Genomic DNA, 14,092 nt, shown 5'->3' with positions numbered 1-14,092 from the left:
TGCTGCGATTAAAAGTTAAATCAACCCCTGGACCAGACAACATACCCAATGCATTTCTCCGGCGATATGCCGAAATATTGGCCAAGTACATTGTTGTGATCTTCCGAGCCTCAATAAGTTCAGCAACTTTACCCATAGATTGGAAATTGGCACGTGTTCTGCCCTTTGTGAAAAAGGGGGACCCAGAGTGCATACCAAACTACCGTCCCATTTCTATGACTTCCGCATGTTGCAAAATGCTAGAACATATAATTGCCACTCGTATAAACAGCTTCTTAGATGATAAACACATTTTATCTCCCTTTCAGCATGGATTTAGAAAACGGTTTTCCACAGTCACCCAGTTGGTCTCAGTTATTCATCACATTGCTTCTATTTTAGACAAAGCTGGTCAGGTCGATGTACTGTTTTTAGATTTCAGTAAAGCATTCGACCGTGTTCCCCATAACAAGCTCATCGAGAAATTGCAGACTATAGGGCTTCCAAACTACCTAGTATCCTGGGTGTCTGCTTACCTGAATGGCCGGAAACAGTATGTTGACGTCTGTGGACAGACATCACCTCATCTCCCAGTAGATTCCGGCGTACCGCAGGGTAGTGTTCTAGGTCCGCTGCTGTTTATAATTTATTGCAATGATATTGTTAATGCTATTACTGATCCGGTTAAAATAAGACTTTTTGCAGACGACTGCATTATTTTCACAGATGTACAATCGCCAGATGACCAGGTTGCTCTCGACACTGCCCTTAACAATATTCTTTCGTGGTGTAACAAATGGGGCATGGTGCTCAATTTCGATAAATCTGTTTGCCTTCGAATTACTAACAAGAAAAATCCCCTTCAGTTTTCCTATTCCTCCAAAAGCCAACCCTTAAAAGAAGTCAGTCAATACGAATACCTAGGTATAACGATAACGAATAGGTTGTCCTGGAATGCACACATTGCCGATGTTTCGTCATCGGCTTTCCGTAAACTGTGTCTTTTAAGGCACAAACTCAGAGACGCCCCGTCGCAAGTGAAACTATTAGCTTATAACACTTTAATACGTCCAAAGCTTGAATACGCTTGTATTGTATGGGATCCGCATACTAAGTCTAACATATATTCCCTCGAAAAGATTCAAAGACGAGCAGTGCGTTTTATTTACTCAAAGTATGGTCGTGGTACATCAGTTACGGAACTAATGCGGGATAACGAAATCCAGACGCTACAATCGCGGCGCCAGCTTCTCCGTCTAAAATTCTTGGACTCACTAATTAACAATAAACTTGGGCTAGACCCATCACATTACGTTACCCCAGTTTCGACCAGGCAAACTCGTCATTCTCATGTCCGATCCTTAACTCCGTATTTTGCGCGGACAGATTTATTTAGGTTTTCCTTTTTTCCGAGAACTGTAACAGAATGGAATAACTTGCCTTCTGATTTCCTCCAAACCTTCGATCTTGATGAACCCAATGTTTAATTCTGTGAATCTTGACCCCCCCCCCTCCCAATATTGCTTGATTTTTTTTGATGTTTCTCTTCTACTCGCTCTTCTCCTACACAGATGTATTTTAGTCAAGCTGTGTTACTCATGTACTGATCGCGTGCTTTCTTTGTTTTGATGTTTCTCTTCTACTCGCTCTCCTCTTACACAAATGTATTTTTCGAAGCTGTGTCATTCATGTACTGATATTGTGTTTGTGCCCCTCCTGCTTGGGCCTTTTTGGCCTGCAGTATTTCACAAATAAATAAATAAATAAATAAATATGATTATGAGAGACGCCGTAGTGGAGGGCTCCGGAAATTTAGACCACCTGGGGTTCTTTAACGTGCACCCAAATCTGAGCACACGGGCCTACAACATTTCCGCCTCCATCGGAAATGCAGCCGCCGCAGCCGGGATTCGAACCCGCGCCCTGCGGGTCAGCAGCCGAGCACCTTAGCCACTAGACCACCGCGGCGGGGTATCTTTCCGGAGGAGGGAAGAAACAATGGAAAGGAAGATAGGAAGGGAGACCTCCTATATTTCAGTTCCGGACCGGATGCCTAGACTCCCTGCTGCTCTGCCTCAAGCCTACATCACCTAAGTACTTAAGGCCTGTCCACGCCTCAGTGACGTCACGGAAATGAGATAGGACTGTTAGTCGGCTTCACTGCACCGAAATGGTTGTATTAGGTTCGTTACATGTATCTTCAAAGGCAGACAGCCCATAAATTTAAGTTTACCCCCAGGAATGCTTCTCAACACAACAGGTTTCGAACATACTTCAATAACGACGTTTTCTCTCTGATGCGCGAAATGAACCTCACTGACTATTGGCATGCAAACCCCCCATCCCATATTTTTTTTCAGACATTTATGAAAAAAAAACATAGGGTTTATTTTTTATGCCTTTTTATTAGTCTTTCCTTCCTGACAACTGTTAATGGAGGAAAATTTAACAAACACACATATTGCAGGTATGGCTTCGATACTTCCAAATTGAATGTACAAATATTTTTGATCCTGACTAATGAGGCAGTCTCCAGTAAGGGATTTATAAATGCAAACGAAATGGCACTTCTTCGCTATTTCATTATTTACACTTTCAACTCTTCAAAATGAACATGACATATCAGTGCCCACAAACAAATTCTTTCCCCTGCAAGCTAAACAGTACGAACTGGTACAAAAGAACATATGCTGGTGTGTGTATGCAGCTTCATGCCATGAATTACATGGCTGCATATGCACCTCAAGGAGGTCAAGATTGCAGTGTCTTTAGCTTTCAATTTCTTAACCCGAAAATGTTTTACGCTGGTGCACACCAAGACTTCAATGACGCATTTCCATCACATGCGTGACGTCGAAAAAGTACATACAGGTGCTACGGACTGTTTAGGTAATTTAAAAATAGCGTTACAGTGGAAACAAAGCAGCATCAGTCGCAACCTTCTCAGACTAGTAATGCCGGTACAGACGGAAAGTTTAAACTCGCCTAATATAGAGCACAGTATAGTGGACGGCCATGCTGGAACTCCATCTCTCTTGCAGCGTTAGCATTTCAGTGCCGTCGAGCATTGAGAAATGTTGGTGATGACACCAGCAAAAGTAACGGCACATTTTCCCCATGCATTACTATTTATTGCAAACTTGTCTTACTTAGCAGTTATTTATTAACGTAGATGAAGACGTGGGGTTTGTTGAATTATTGGTTGTTGGTGGGGTTTTAGTTGAAGTTTTCCCCTTAGACTTTCGCAATTGTTCACGAAGTCGTTTTTGCAAATCCTTAAAAGCTTTTTCCAGTGCTTCCACAATCTTTCTGGTAATGTGATTGCGAGCTTTTCTCTGAAACCTTCTCTGTATTGTTAGAGAATCAAATATGTTTGCTGGATGACTGACAGCAACGGTTGCACCTCTTACGTACACTGTCACCATCAGAGGATCTCCGTAACCTGCGAAGCAAGAGATCTCAGTGATAATATCCAACTTTCACTCCAATAATAATAATAATAATAATAATAATAATAATAATAATAATAATAATAATAATAATAATAATAATAATAATAATAATAATAATAATAATAATAATAACCATTTTCACCTGTCGCTAGGTGTTCGATAGCTCCCATCTCCGAGGATCAAGAACAATTTATTTATTACTCAAGCTTTGTTTTTCAAACAGAAATGGACGCGACATACTTTAAACCTCAATTGTTTGTACACAGCTATTACATTATTACGAAAGCTTTACACGCTATTACATGCCAAACCACCATATGATTCTGGTCATATCCTGGTACAAGAAACTTCGAATACCGTGGGTTCTTAAACATGTACGGAAAACTAAGCATACTGTCTTCAAGCAGAAATGAGAACGCTGTGGCCGGTACCGAACCCGCTACCTTCGAATGAGCAGCCGAGCACCATTAACACTTTTCTAACGCGGCAGTTAAACAGCTGTGAATGGTTTGCAATACGCAGCTTCGGTGGTTTGCAACGCATGATTTGTACAAGAGTCTGGTTGCACTTATATGTCCATACAGCTGAGGCGCTTTATAACTGCAGGCACTTTGAGTCCATCCATTGATCCATCCATCGATCCGTCCGTCCGTCCGTCTATCTATCTATCTATCTATCTATCTATCTATCTATCTATCTATCTATCTATCTATCTATCTATCTATCTATCTATCTATCTATCTATCTATCTATCTATCTATCTATCTATCTATCTATCTATCTATCTATCTATCTATCTATCTATCTATCTATCTATCTATCTATCTATCTATCTATCTATCTATCTATCTATCTATCCGCTTCCGTGTGGGTACACTCGTTATCACTCCCTTAGCTTCTTAGCTTGGTGTAAACGAAATTTAGTATGGCAGGGTAAGATAGAAGGTCTGATGAATTAAGGCACCCTTAAGCTTCTTCTGTAAGAGTTGAACGCGATAGTAATATCCCGTTCCTGGTGCGTACTTGAAACACTTAGCGAATCAAATCTTTTCGAACTTGCCATGCACTCACTACGTGGCCTAAAGGGAATAGGCTCAGCAACGTGTGTGCCTTTCGCAGTGGGTGACTTTTTTTAAACAACGAGTATGTGCCAGAGGTGACTGACGTTTTATATCTACCCAGGTACGGCGAGAAAAGAGAGAGGTAATTTTAACGCGTGAGCTTCAAGAAAAAAGCTGATATCGTGAGCATTGACCGCACTAATGCAAAGAATAAGTGTCAGGGTCGCAGCAGGATTCGCACTCCGACACTCTGCATGGCAATCACATATTCTACCATAGAGCCACGCCAGATATCGGAACAACTTTTCAGGTAGACCTTCATGATCGTGAATAACCAATTGTGATTGCAATGTTGGTTATTCAATTTTACAAATATTACGTATATGATACACCCGTCACGTCGGGTTAATGTAAACTGTAGTAAAGCACCATCCGCAGAAGTTTATTTAAGTAGTTGTGTCCAGGACTACCATCCTTTATATCAGCTTAAGCTCCTGGTGTTGCCACTATCCATGTTGCTTCTGGCATCGTTACGCAACAGTAGACAACTGGTTATGCAAAACATATGCGGCTGTTGGTCGTGTGTTGGAGCGTGCATTAGTAAATATTTTTGCCCCACTTCGTAACATTTCACTCAATAAAAAAGTTACAACGCAATCACCTTTCTATCATATGCTCCGCATAACATCGATGCCCAAGATACGTGGGATCTGCCGAATTTTACTCATACAATTTGTATTTTTCTGCGTGAAGGTTTAATGGTATCATGAAATAAAAATTACCTTCAATACCCTGTTTTAGATCGTTATACGCTGAATGTATCACCAAGGGGACAATAAAAATATTTTTGGCTGTGTGGGAGATATGTTAGGTTAGAACATCGTAACTTTCTAATCTTAAGTCATGGTGTATCACATGTATAATAATCAATGTTAATGTTCTCTCAAAATCAAAATAAATATATTTAAGCACCAATACCTTTTACTCTTCCTTTCAACTAAATGGCGGTGTTTGCACTTACTAAACCTATATGAAAATTGCAAATTGCATGGGCGCTAACCCTTAAACAGCGCGAACACCTTCCTCAAATAGCACAACTGTTGTCATGTGATTGTCCCTGCAAAGCGCTGCAGAAAAAGCTGTGTGATATCACCTCACTTTGATTTGTCACTGGATGAGAGACAATATAGCATCCGTATTGTTCGAAAACCAATGACAAAGCAATAACTGTCGTTGCTCATGGGGCAGATTAAGGGCGTCTCCGCGTTGAACTTCTGCTGCAAACTGCAAAATTGCACTTCAAAGCCATATGTATGCCCTATCGCATGTGGTTTCTTGGTAACACTTTCATGTTGTTTGCAGGAGAAATTGTGACTTCTTTATTTACACATCGTAAATTACTTACACATTGTAAATTTCAAAACTTGCTACTTTTAAAATTTTGCTTCAATCGAATGTTTTTAGATGCTGAATGAAAAGAAAAGCCTTTAACAGGATCGCTGGCGTTTCGATAGGTTAACGTGTCGTCAATAAAACTTTGGTTGAGCCTAGTTTATACAATCTATTAAGCTGAAAGCTTCCTCACAAGCGGGCACAGAGAAGAGATTACACAAGCTCTGGTGCCGACTAAGAACTGTTTAAGTCTTTCTGTGACAACGCGTATAAATGCCCGAACCGCGTAAACGCGTATGTGCACGGTTGACTAGGCCCCATAGTACATAAGTAATGCCAGGAAGGTAAGTAGCAAAGACGCGCGCACATGAATTAGTAATCGCATGAGTACAATATGGTTATGAGTTTTTAAATGCAGTTTATGTGTTTGTTCACGAAGGATAAATCCATTGGGAATAACTGTCGGGGTTTAACATTCTAAATCTATGATATTGTTATCATAAATGCCATTTGGAAAGTGTCGTGCATCTTGAGTTCTTTAACGTGCGCCTATTACATAAGGCAGTTGCCAGTCAGCGCCAGTCGTATCATCTCTTTGTAGCGTGCCCTTGTTTGCGCTGAAGTTTTCACATTAAAGGTTCCGTCTTTGTGACAGACATCTTGTCATACTATATAAACACGTGTTTAGATTACAGCAATTTTGATGCGACGTCATATCCTGTGCGGTCACTGTCGGTACGTGCCATCTGAACTATAGGGAATACCATGCCCCTATCAAGCAACTTCCATCTTTACATTAACTTCTACAACCGCCATGGTGGCCTACTGTTTTAGTGCTTAGCTGCTGACCTGCAAGGGCGTTAATTCTTGAGGCCCATGCACTTTGATTTAGGTGCACCTTAAAAAATCCAAAGTGATCAAAATTTCCGGATCCTTCCACTACGGGCGGTCTCACGACCATAACGTAGTTTCGAGACCCTAAACCTTAACTTCCCCATTATTTCCCCATTATCTTCTTCGCATCACATACAGTCTACTTATTGATTTTGATTTATTGATTGATTGATTTGTGGGGTTTAACGCCCCAAAACCACTACATGATTATGAGAGACGCCGTAGTGGAGGGCTCCGGAAATTTCGACCACCTGGGCTTCTTTAACGTGCACCCAAATCTAAGTACACGGGCCTACAACATTTCCGCCTCCACCGCAAATGCAGCCGCCACAGCCGGGATTTGATCCCGCGACCTGCGGGTCAGCAGCCGAGTACCTTAGCCACTAGACCACCGTGGCGGGGCAATTTTGATTGATATGTGTCGTCCATAGTCCCAAAGCCACCATATGGTTATGAGAGACGCCGTAGTCGAGGGCTCCGGAAATTTCGACCTCCTGGTTTTTTTTTAACGTACACCCAAATCTGAGCACACAGGCCTACACCATTTTTTTCTTTGCCTCCATCAAAAATGCTACGGACAACTCGGCTACGATTGTAGCTTTGCTTTTTGTGATATAAATTTAACTATCCACACTAGAAAAACAAATTTTCAGTACTTACGTGTGAGGCCAGGAGGTTTAAGCGTCATGGAAACATGCACGCTGCCTTTTCTGACCGTAGCGCTCGCTTTGAAGCCCCTGAGCCCGCCGAACACGCCTTCTTCCGGCGAGACGTAATAGGATGCGACGCTTCGAGAAATGTCGAAGTAGCAGGTGGTATACACGTAGTTTCGTTTAGTCACCACCGTTCTGCATTGGGCATCTTGTATTTCAGTCTTGCGCAGAAGCAGAAAGCCCCGAGTTAGGTCGAATTTGTATCTAGCAGCGAGGAGCCGTGTGACAGAAAACTTGATGTCATCCAGTTGAATGTAGCCATTCGCGAGGCCTTCGAGCATGCTTTGTCGCACATCGTCTTCTCCGATATCCGCTATCACGCAGCCTGAAATGTGGAAGAGGTAAATTATTGTGTGACTGATTATCTAATCTACCTTACTGTCTAGGAACACTTTAAACAGTATCGAGCATTCGGGGAGTCTTTCTGCTACACAACAATAATCGTCATATACTTCGAGTATTTTCCTCGCGTTATCACCCCAGTTCCGGTAGTTCGCGGTCGCGAATGGTACGCTTTATCAGTGTGACATATCTTTACCGGCAGGAGAGTGGCCAGCACTGAATGTCCAAGAAAGGAAACGTGAGTAGGTCAGATGACGATTATTGTTGAGTAGCAGAACTACTTCCCGAATACTTCATTTTTTATAGCGTGAACACTGAAAGAAAAAAACGCCAAAACTGACAAGCACACACAAAAAAAGGAAGAGCACACAGGACAGGCGCTGTATCTGTGTCTGCCATTCATTTTGTGCTCGTCAGTTTTAGCGTGTCTTCTTTGAGTGTCCGTGTATAGCTAACTAACCCAACAAAGGTTTCTGCTAAAGTGGCTTTTTTTGTATGGTCCATTTATGTCGACGTCAATGTCTACATCTTTCTACGTATTATATTGTCATTTCCTGTCCATTCTAATAAAACATTTTTCCAATCTATCGGAAGATTCTTACATACTTATACAACCCTTAGAAAGCGTTAAATGTGATAACTCAGTGCTATGAGTTATCGTATTACTGTACAAGGGTCGGGTGCGTTCACTTGCATAACACTGTCGTTAAAAAAGCCATTGTACTATCATTTCCACTGTGCGAAGACGATCAGTTATTGAACCCAGCCATACCTTGAGTCAATGCTATTTAATGGCGGGCTATGCGTTTGTCGTATTGAAACTGCAATTAAGACGAACAGATCAGAAATACAGGAAATACAGCCTTAAGGAGACTATAAAAAGTGTCACTATAACATTGACTGACACTTATGCCATTTCAAGCATTATCGTTGGTTGTGATTTCAAACAAATGGCATTGTGATAACTGCGTTTTTCCCGGGTACAAATTTTAGAAGGGAACACCAGCTTCAATAGATAAACAGTATATTGTCAACTTCAGCCAAGTGTCGGCAGTTATTGATAATTCTTAAGAAATGTCTTTCGTAGTATCTAAATAATCATTTCCTTCTCATAAAAATATAATAAACGTTCTTACCAAATACTAAAAGAGATGTAGCAACATAAAACAAGTATGGTTGCATCTGTAATTAAAAGAAAGTTTCGGTATTGGTATGTTACATATATTCGTTGGTTCGCATTAGCGCTCTAAAGTAACCACAAATCACCTTAAAAGCACATTTTGCAATGTTTTGCACCGTTTATTAAATCAAACAAAAGCCAATTGCATAGAAAACTGGCACAGCGCTTAGAGGAGCCTAATTCACCGCAAAGTACATCCTGGCCTTCTGTGCTGGCAAAATGTCACGTAATTCATGTGGCGCAATGACCCACATGTGTGGTGATTTAGGTGAGGGGCTACATTCTCAGAGTACGTAGAACGCGAGAAATTCCTGTCTTGAACTACGTTGTCCTCACTTCTGCTGCAGAATGTGTAAAACATTATTCATGTTATTCGCGAGTTTTCTTCAATATTTTATCTTGTTTTAACGTTGCGTCATACGTGACTTTTCTTTGTGTTTAGTATTGCACTGTCCGGTTCTCTCGTGCTCTTAATATTTGCTTTTTTTACTTGATGTTTACTGGAAGCTCGCAAAAAGATTAATATGTATATTTGTAAGCATTACAACGCTAAAATAATTTAACATGCATGACCACTTTACCAAATATATTTGTCTGTTCTTTTTCTGCGTCTTATTCGTTTTATGTACTCATTAACTGGTTCTAAGTATGCCAGTCGGCCGGCAGTACGGGGCACATACGTAATATATCAGCAATATTCAACAACGTGAGAAAGAATAAACATTTATTCTTTCGTTGGCTCATGAATAAAAGGCGGCAGGAGCACTCATCCCTCTAGCCTCGACAGCCCTTCAGTCTCGGGCTAAGAATTGACGCTGTCCTACCAGGTCCGCCTTGGGGATCGCAGCCCCTCACCGAGAACGTTTCAGTCTGCGTCCGTTGGCTCTGGTAGCAGCGCTGTCACACTTCTTTTGCATTGAAGCAAGAGGTGCACCATGCAGGGTTTCCAGCACGTTTCAGGGCAGACAAGGTGTAGGTGTGCAGGGTTGGTTAGATATGGTGTAATATGATGCCGTGATTGCCCTGAAGTCGCAGGTAGGTGGAGCCTTCGACCCGTGAGTTATAAATCTCGAGGAAGGTATAACTTGTATTCAAGAAAGTATTGATGCAGAATGCGTGTTTAGTCAGTGGTATGTGTTCTGTTTCCTTCACTGGTGTGGCTTTGCTATGTACGTGTCTCGAATATTGTGCAGGAATACCTGTGGACGTATGTATGGGTCATGGTGTGTGCTGCTTCGATTTCATTGCGGCCCTTCTGATCAGAAACCGACCTGATGCATGTGTACGGGACAACAGTCTCACTGTGCCACAATATCTTTATCGTTCTGGGGAACGCCCTGCTGTAGAGGTAGTGGCGACTCGCTGTTTGGGAGTCGGTGAAGACCACTGTAAGGTCCTCGGTCGTCTGGAGGGTTAATGCTGTAGTGGTCTCTTCAGTTGTGTGCGAACTTTTGGGGCTTCCAGTCGCCAATTCTAGTTCCGTATAGCGCTACAGTCTGGCGCTAATTGATAAGTCGCGAATGCTCGGCTGTGCCCCCGCATCAACGTGTAAACTACGTCAGTCATCTAGTGTTACGCATAAGTGCTCCATTCCGTTGCGCGCGCACGTGCATACACACACACATGAGAACAATATAAGTACGACATTCCACATTTATAAGTAAAACATTCAGCTGCATAGGAACACAAACCAAAGCATACTGCGCCGAACCAACTACTGGTAAAAATTTATTTCCTGATATATATTAAGCTTAAATACCTAATATGGTCTTGTAATAGGAACTTCTAATATATCGTGCAATATTTTCACCTAAATACACAAGAAAGCAGGAAAAAAGCATAGATAATCCCTAACAAATCTATGCTACTTACCTTTCCTGGTTACAATGTCCACTGGTAACTGGTATGATCCTGATGTTGAGCAATTCCTGATTCGTGTGTTGTTCTTGATATTATTGAGTTTTTAATCTCCAAATCAGGCGCTTTTGTTGCTTCTACAAGTGCCTTGTGCGAGATCAATCTTAAGTCAAACGCACAGCTTTGACGAAAGCGTATGCTTAACTCGCCGAAGAAGCCCGTTGACCAACGTTAGCGAAAAGTGATGGCTCGAGCTATCGTGCTATATAACAGGTCAGTTTTGCCAACAAACTGCGCATCAGCAAACGGTAAAGGCTACCTTTCATAAAATCCCACGTACACGTCATAAAATGTATTCATTTTCTAAAAAAAAGTCTTGTTCCGACATCACCTTGCTCTAGAGCCCAAAACTCTGCTTACATATCAAAATGCGTTGAGTCATTCATCTCTAAGACCTATCAAAGCACAAGCACATTGAGATGTCAGTACACCTACGTGCTTCTTATAGAATACCTTGTTCAAAGATAACCTTGGTTTAGAACTAGGAAAGCTTTCACGGAGCTAGTTTCTTCAAGGAACTTCGTTTTGTTTTGTCGGCTACGACACAATGTTTCTCTTGATGTAAAAGGTTCCCATGCCTATGCACGCGTGTGTACACGCAACCTGCCCTTTCGCGACAGCAGGTCGCTTCACATTGTTCTCTGGCTGTAAAGTTCTCTAGATCATGATTTCGGTGAAATGACACTTCAATGCGTGCTTCAGGAAGCAGTTCAACGGCAGACCTCTTTGCGGTAAAAGTGCTGGCTTTTCACTCTTTGTCGATGGCGCCTGGTTAGCTGTCGTGGCGTCCCTCCGCCGATGGCCGCAGCCAACGTATCTGCACACGGGAGCTCAGGCCATGAAAACATGGCTAAAGCGTATTGGAATTATTAAACTAGAAAATGCGTCGTTTCTTTTGCTAAACGATCGCTCCGCACACTGTGAGACGAACGCAAGTTTAACTTACAGACAAAAACACTGAAGCATCCCGCACGACATTCCAACTCGGCTTAGGTCTCTGGAAGTGGGAGCTGATACCATACGGCAGCCTTCTCGCGCTCTGACTTGCTATAGGGCTACTTAATTGTATTGTGCATTGCGTGTTTGTGCAATTCTGCAATGTTTCTCACCTTTCACTCTGCTATTTAGATTCCCCTTCTTTTTTTTTGCTTAACATCCAAAGTTACTTGCGTTTCGATTGAAAAGAATGGGTGTCATCTAAGCTCTTTGTTTCTTGCACCAAAAACTTCAATAGATTACTTAACAGGCACTGCCATCAAAGTAGCTATCTAAGAATTTTCATGGAAGGAAACAAGCAGAAACATGAAAGGTGGGTAGGTGAACATTAAAAATGTCTGCTTGACTTCCCTATTTAGAGAGAATGGCAAATATGAAATGAGAAAGAGGAGAGAAGGAAAGAAGGCAACGGACTATATGTGCATATGCGCACTGACTCGTGCGTTTGGTTCGTGCTACAACACTTGTTACAAACATTTATACCGGTCCGTCATCTTCAAAAGGCACAAACGTGCCTTCACGGTCTTGTGTTCCGACGAGTGTTAGGGATGGTGTTGTGCAGGATAGGCAGCAACCTCCGTCATAGCTATGGCTTCATGACACCACGCCACCGCGGCCTTGAAACGAGTTTGATAAAGGCAAATGCTTTACCCATAGTGTTGACGCACAAGAGATTCATTCTTATTCGAGGGGAAAAAAAACACTGTTCGACACCCATTGGATTTTGTGCGTGTTAAGAAGGGCAGCTCTTGTGGACTCTCGTCAAACCGGCTAGGTTCAAAGCCTTTCTTCCCAGATGCAAATGCTTTTATGAAATAGCCATGGGCGTATATAACGTGAAATTTGCGAAGATAGTCTTTATCATTTTTCGAGTCAGTATCTGTGACCCGTTCCGGCATCACTTTGAAGCTATGAAATTGCGTGCAGTTAATTACCTTTCTTTCTATTCTATATTCATTCTTGCTCCTTTGCCATTTTTACCTGCCAACAATAGTACTAGCGTATGCAAATAGAAGCTTCTACGTCACATGTAGTTTTCAAAGCAGAGAGTTTCTATGCAAAAACGAATGAAGGCTCGCCCTGCTGATAATTTCTGTTAAATTTACGAGGCTGCCTTCAACATTATCATTCTGATAAAAAAAAATTGAGCGATTCCGCCCTACAAAATTTTATTCGTTATTTTCAGCGGAGCCATAATTGTAGACATGCCCGGGATTACAGCTTTATTCTGGCCTTCTGGATGTTGTGGTATACTTCCGTTCCTTGAGTGAAAACCGAAGACTTGAAAGAATCAGTGAGCACGACCATATTTTTTCCAAAAAATGACGGGTGCGCACTGCCGTCTTTATTTATTTTTGAATCTAACACCTTTAGGAATGATTCGTTCAAAAGCCGACGTACCGCGAACAGCCAGAAAGAAAATTTTAGGGAACGAATTTCAAAACCGCTTGAGCTATCAAAAGGTTTGTGTTGACCTTCGATTGTTCAGAATAATACGTGTATATTGAATCGTTCAGACATTTTTTTTCTACTTACCAGGACATTACTTCAAGGACATCTGAGGGCCTCAGTTACGCGGTCAGTGCGGCGGGGATTCTCATCCTGCTCTCTTTCCAAGCCTGGATTCTAAAAAAAAAGATACCAGAGCAGCTTCGGACAGGTGGTGGAAAGCTGTGCTCTGACGGCCTTCCTTAATCTACCACCCTAGCCAAGCCTAGAGAAAGCCAGGACGAGGTAGTGCGACGTGACCATAAAGAGGACCGGTTAAGACAGCGAAAACCAAGCTGAGCCTATAAGAAAATCAAATCCAGGCTCTCTCTCGCTCTCTCTCTCTCTCTTTCTCACTATTTATTTTCATCTTTCTCTCAATTCCTGTCCCTTCTCTTTTTTTCTCTCTCTATGCTTCTTAATTTTTTATTCTCTCTTCTATAACAATCCAGTGATTTGTTTCCTATAAGTGCTTGTTCTACTAGGATGCTTGAATAGCAGAGGGTGTTACGACGCTCACCCTCCCCCCGCGACACACGGGTTCGAATCACGCCTCGCGAAGAATCTTTATTTCGTTCTCCCGATTTTTTTTCTGCCTATTCCCCTCTCTTCTTTCATTTCTCTGGCGCGTTGCTAGGTGATGCGTGGCGACGTCAACGCTCGACGTAGTTTTGCAAA

The 14,092-nt window shown here is 42.0% G+C and overlaps 2 protein-coding genes across 3 annotated transcripts in view; one reads left to right on the top strand and one right to left on the bottom strand.

Moving 5' to 3' along the window:
• LOC142814527 (uncharacterized) overlaps positions 1-14,092 on the top strand; it is a 72,464-nt gene that overhangs the window by 26,406 nt on the left and 31,966 nt on the right. The gene's annotated exons all lie outside the window — the stretch shown is intronic.
• LOC142813966 (uncharacterized) lies at positions 3,089-11,154 on the bottom strand. The gene is made up of 4 exons (XM_075891931.1): positions 10,886-11,154; positions 8,970-9,015; positions 7,439-7,816; positions 3,089-3,421 (listed from the first exon to the last, which is right to left on the bottom strand). Exons 2-4 carry the CDS (start codon positions 9,013-9,015, stop codon positions 3,129-3,131), a joined length of 717 nt encoding a protein of 238 aa, XP_075748046.1. The 5' UTR covers positions 10,886-11,154; the 3' UTR covers positions 3,089-3,128.

This window comes from Rhipicephalus microplus, chromosome 4 (genome assembly GCF_043290135.1).
Source record: "Rhipicephalus microplus isolate Deutch F79 chromosome 4, USDA_Rmic, whole genome shotgun sequence".
Lineage (NCBI taxonomy): Eukaryota > Metazoa > Arthropoda > Arachnida > Ixodida > Ixodidae > Rhipicephalus > Rhipicephalus microplus.
Note: the sequence above shows the minus strand (reverse complement) of the source record. Positions and strands in the feature narration are given on the sequence as shown.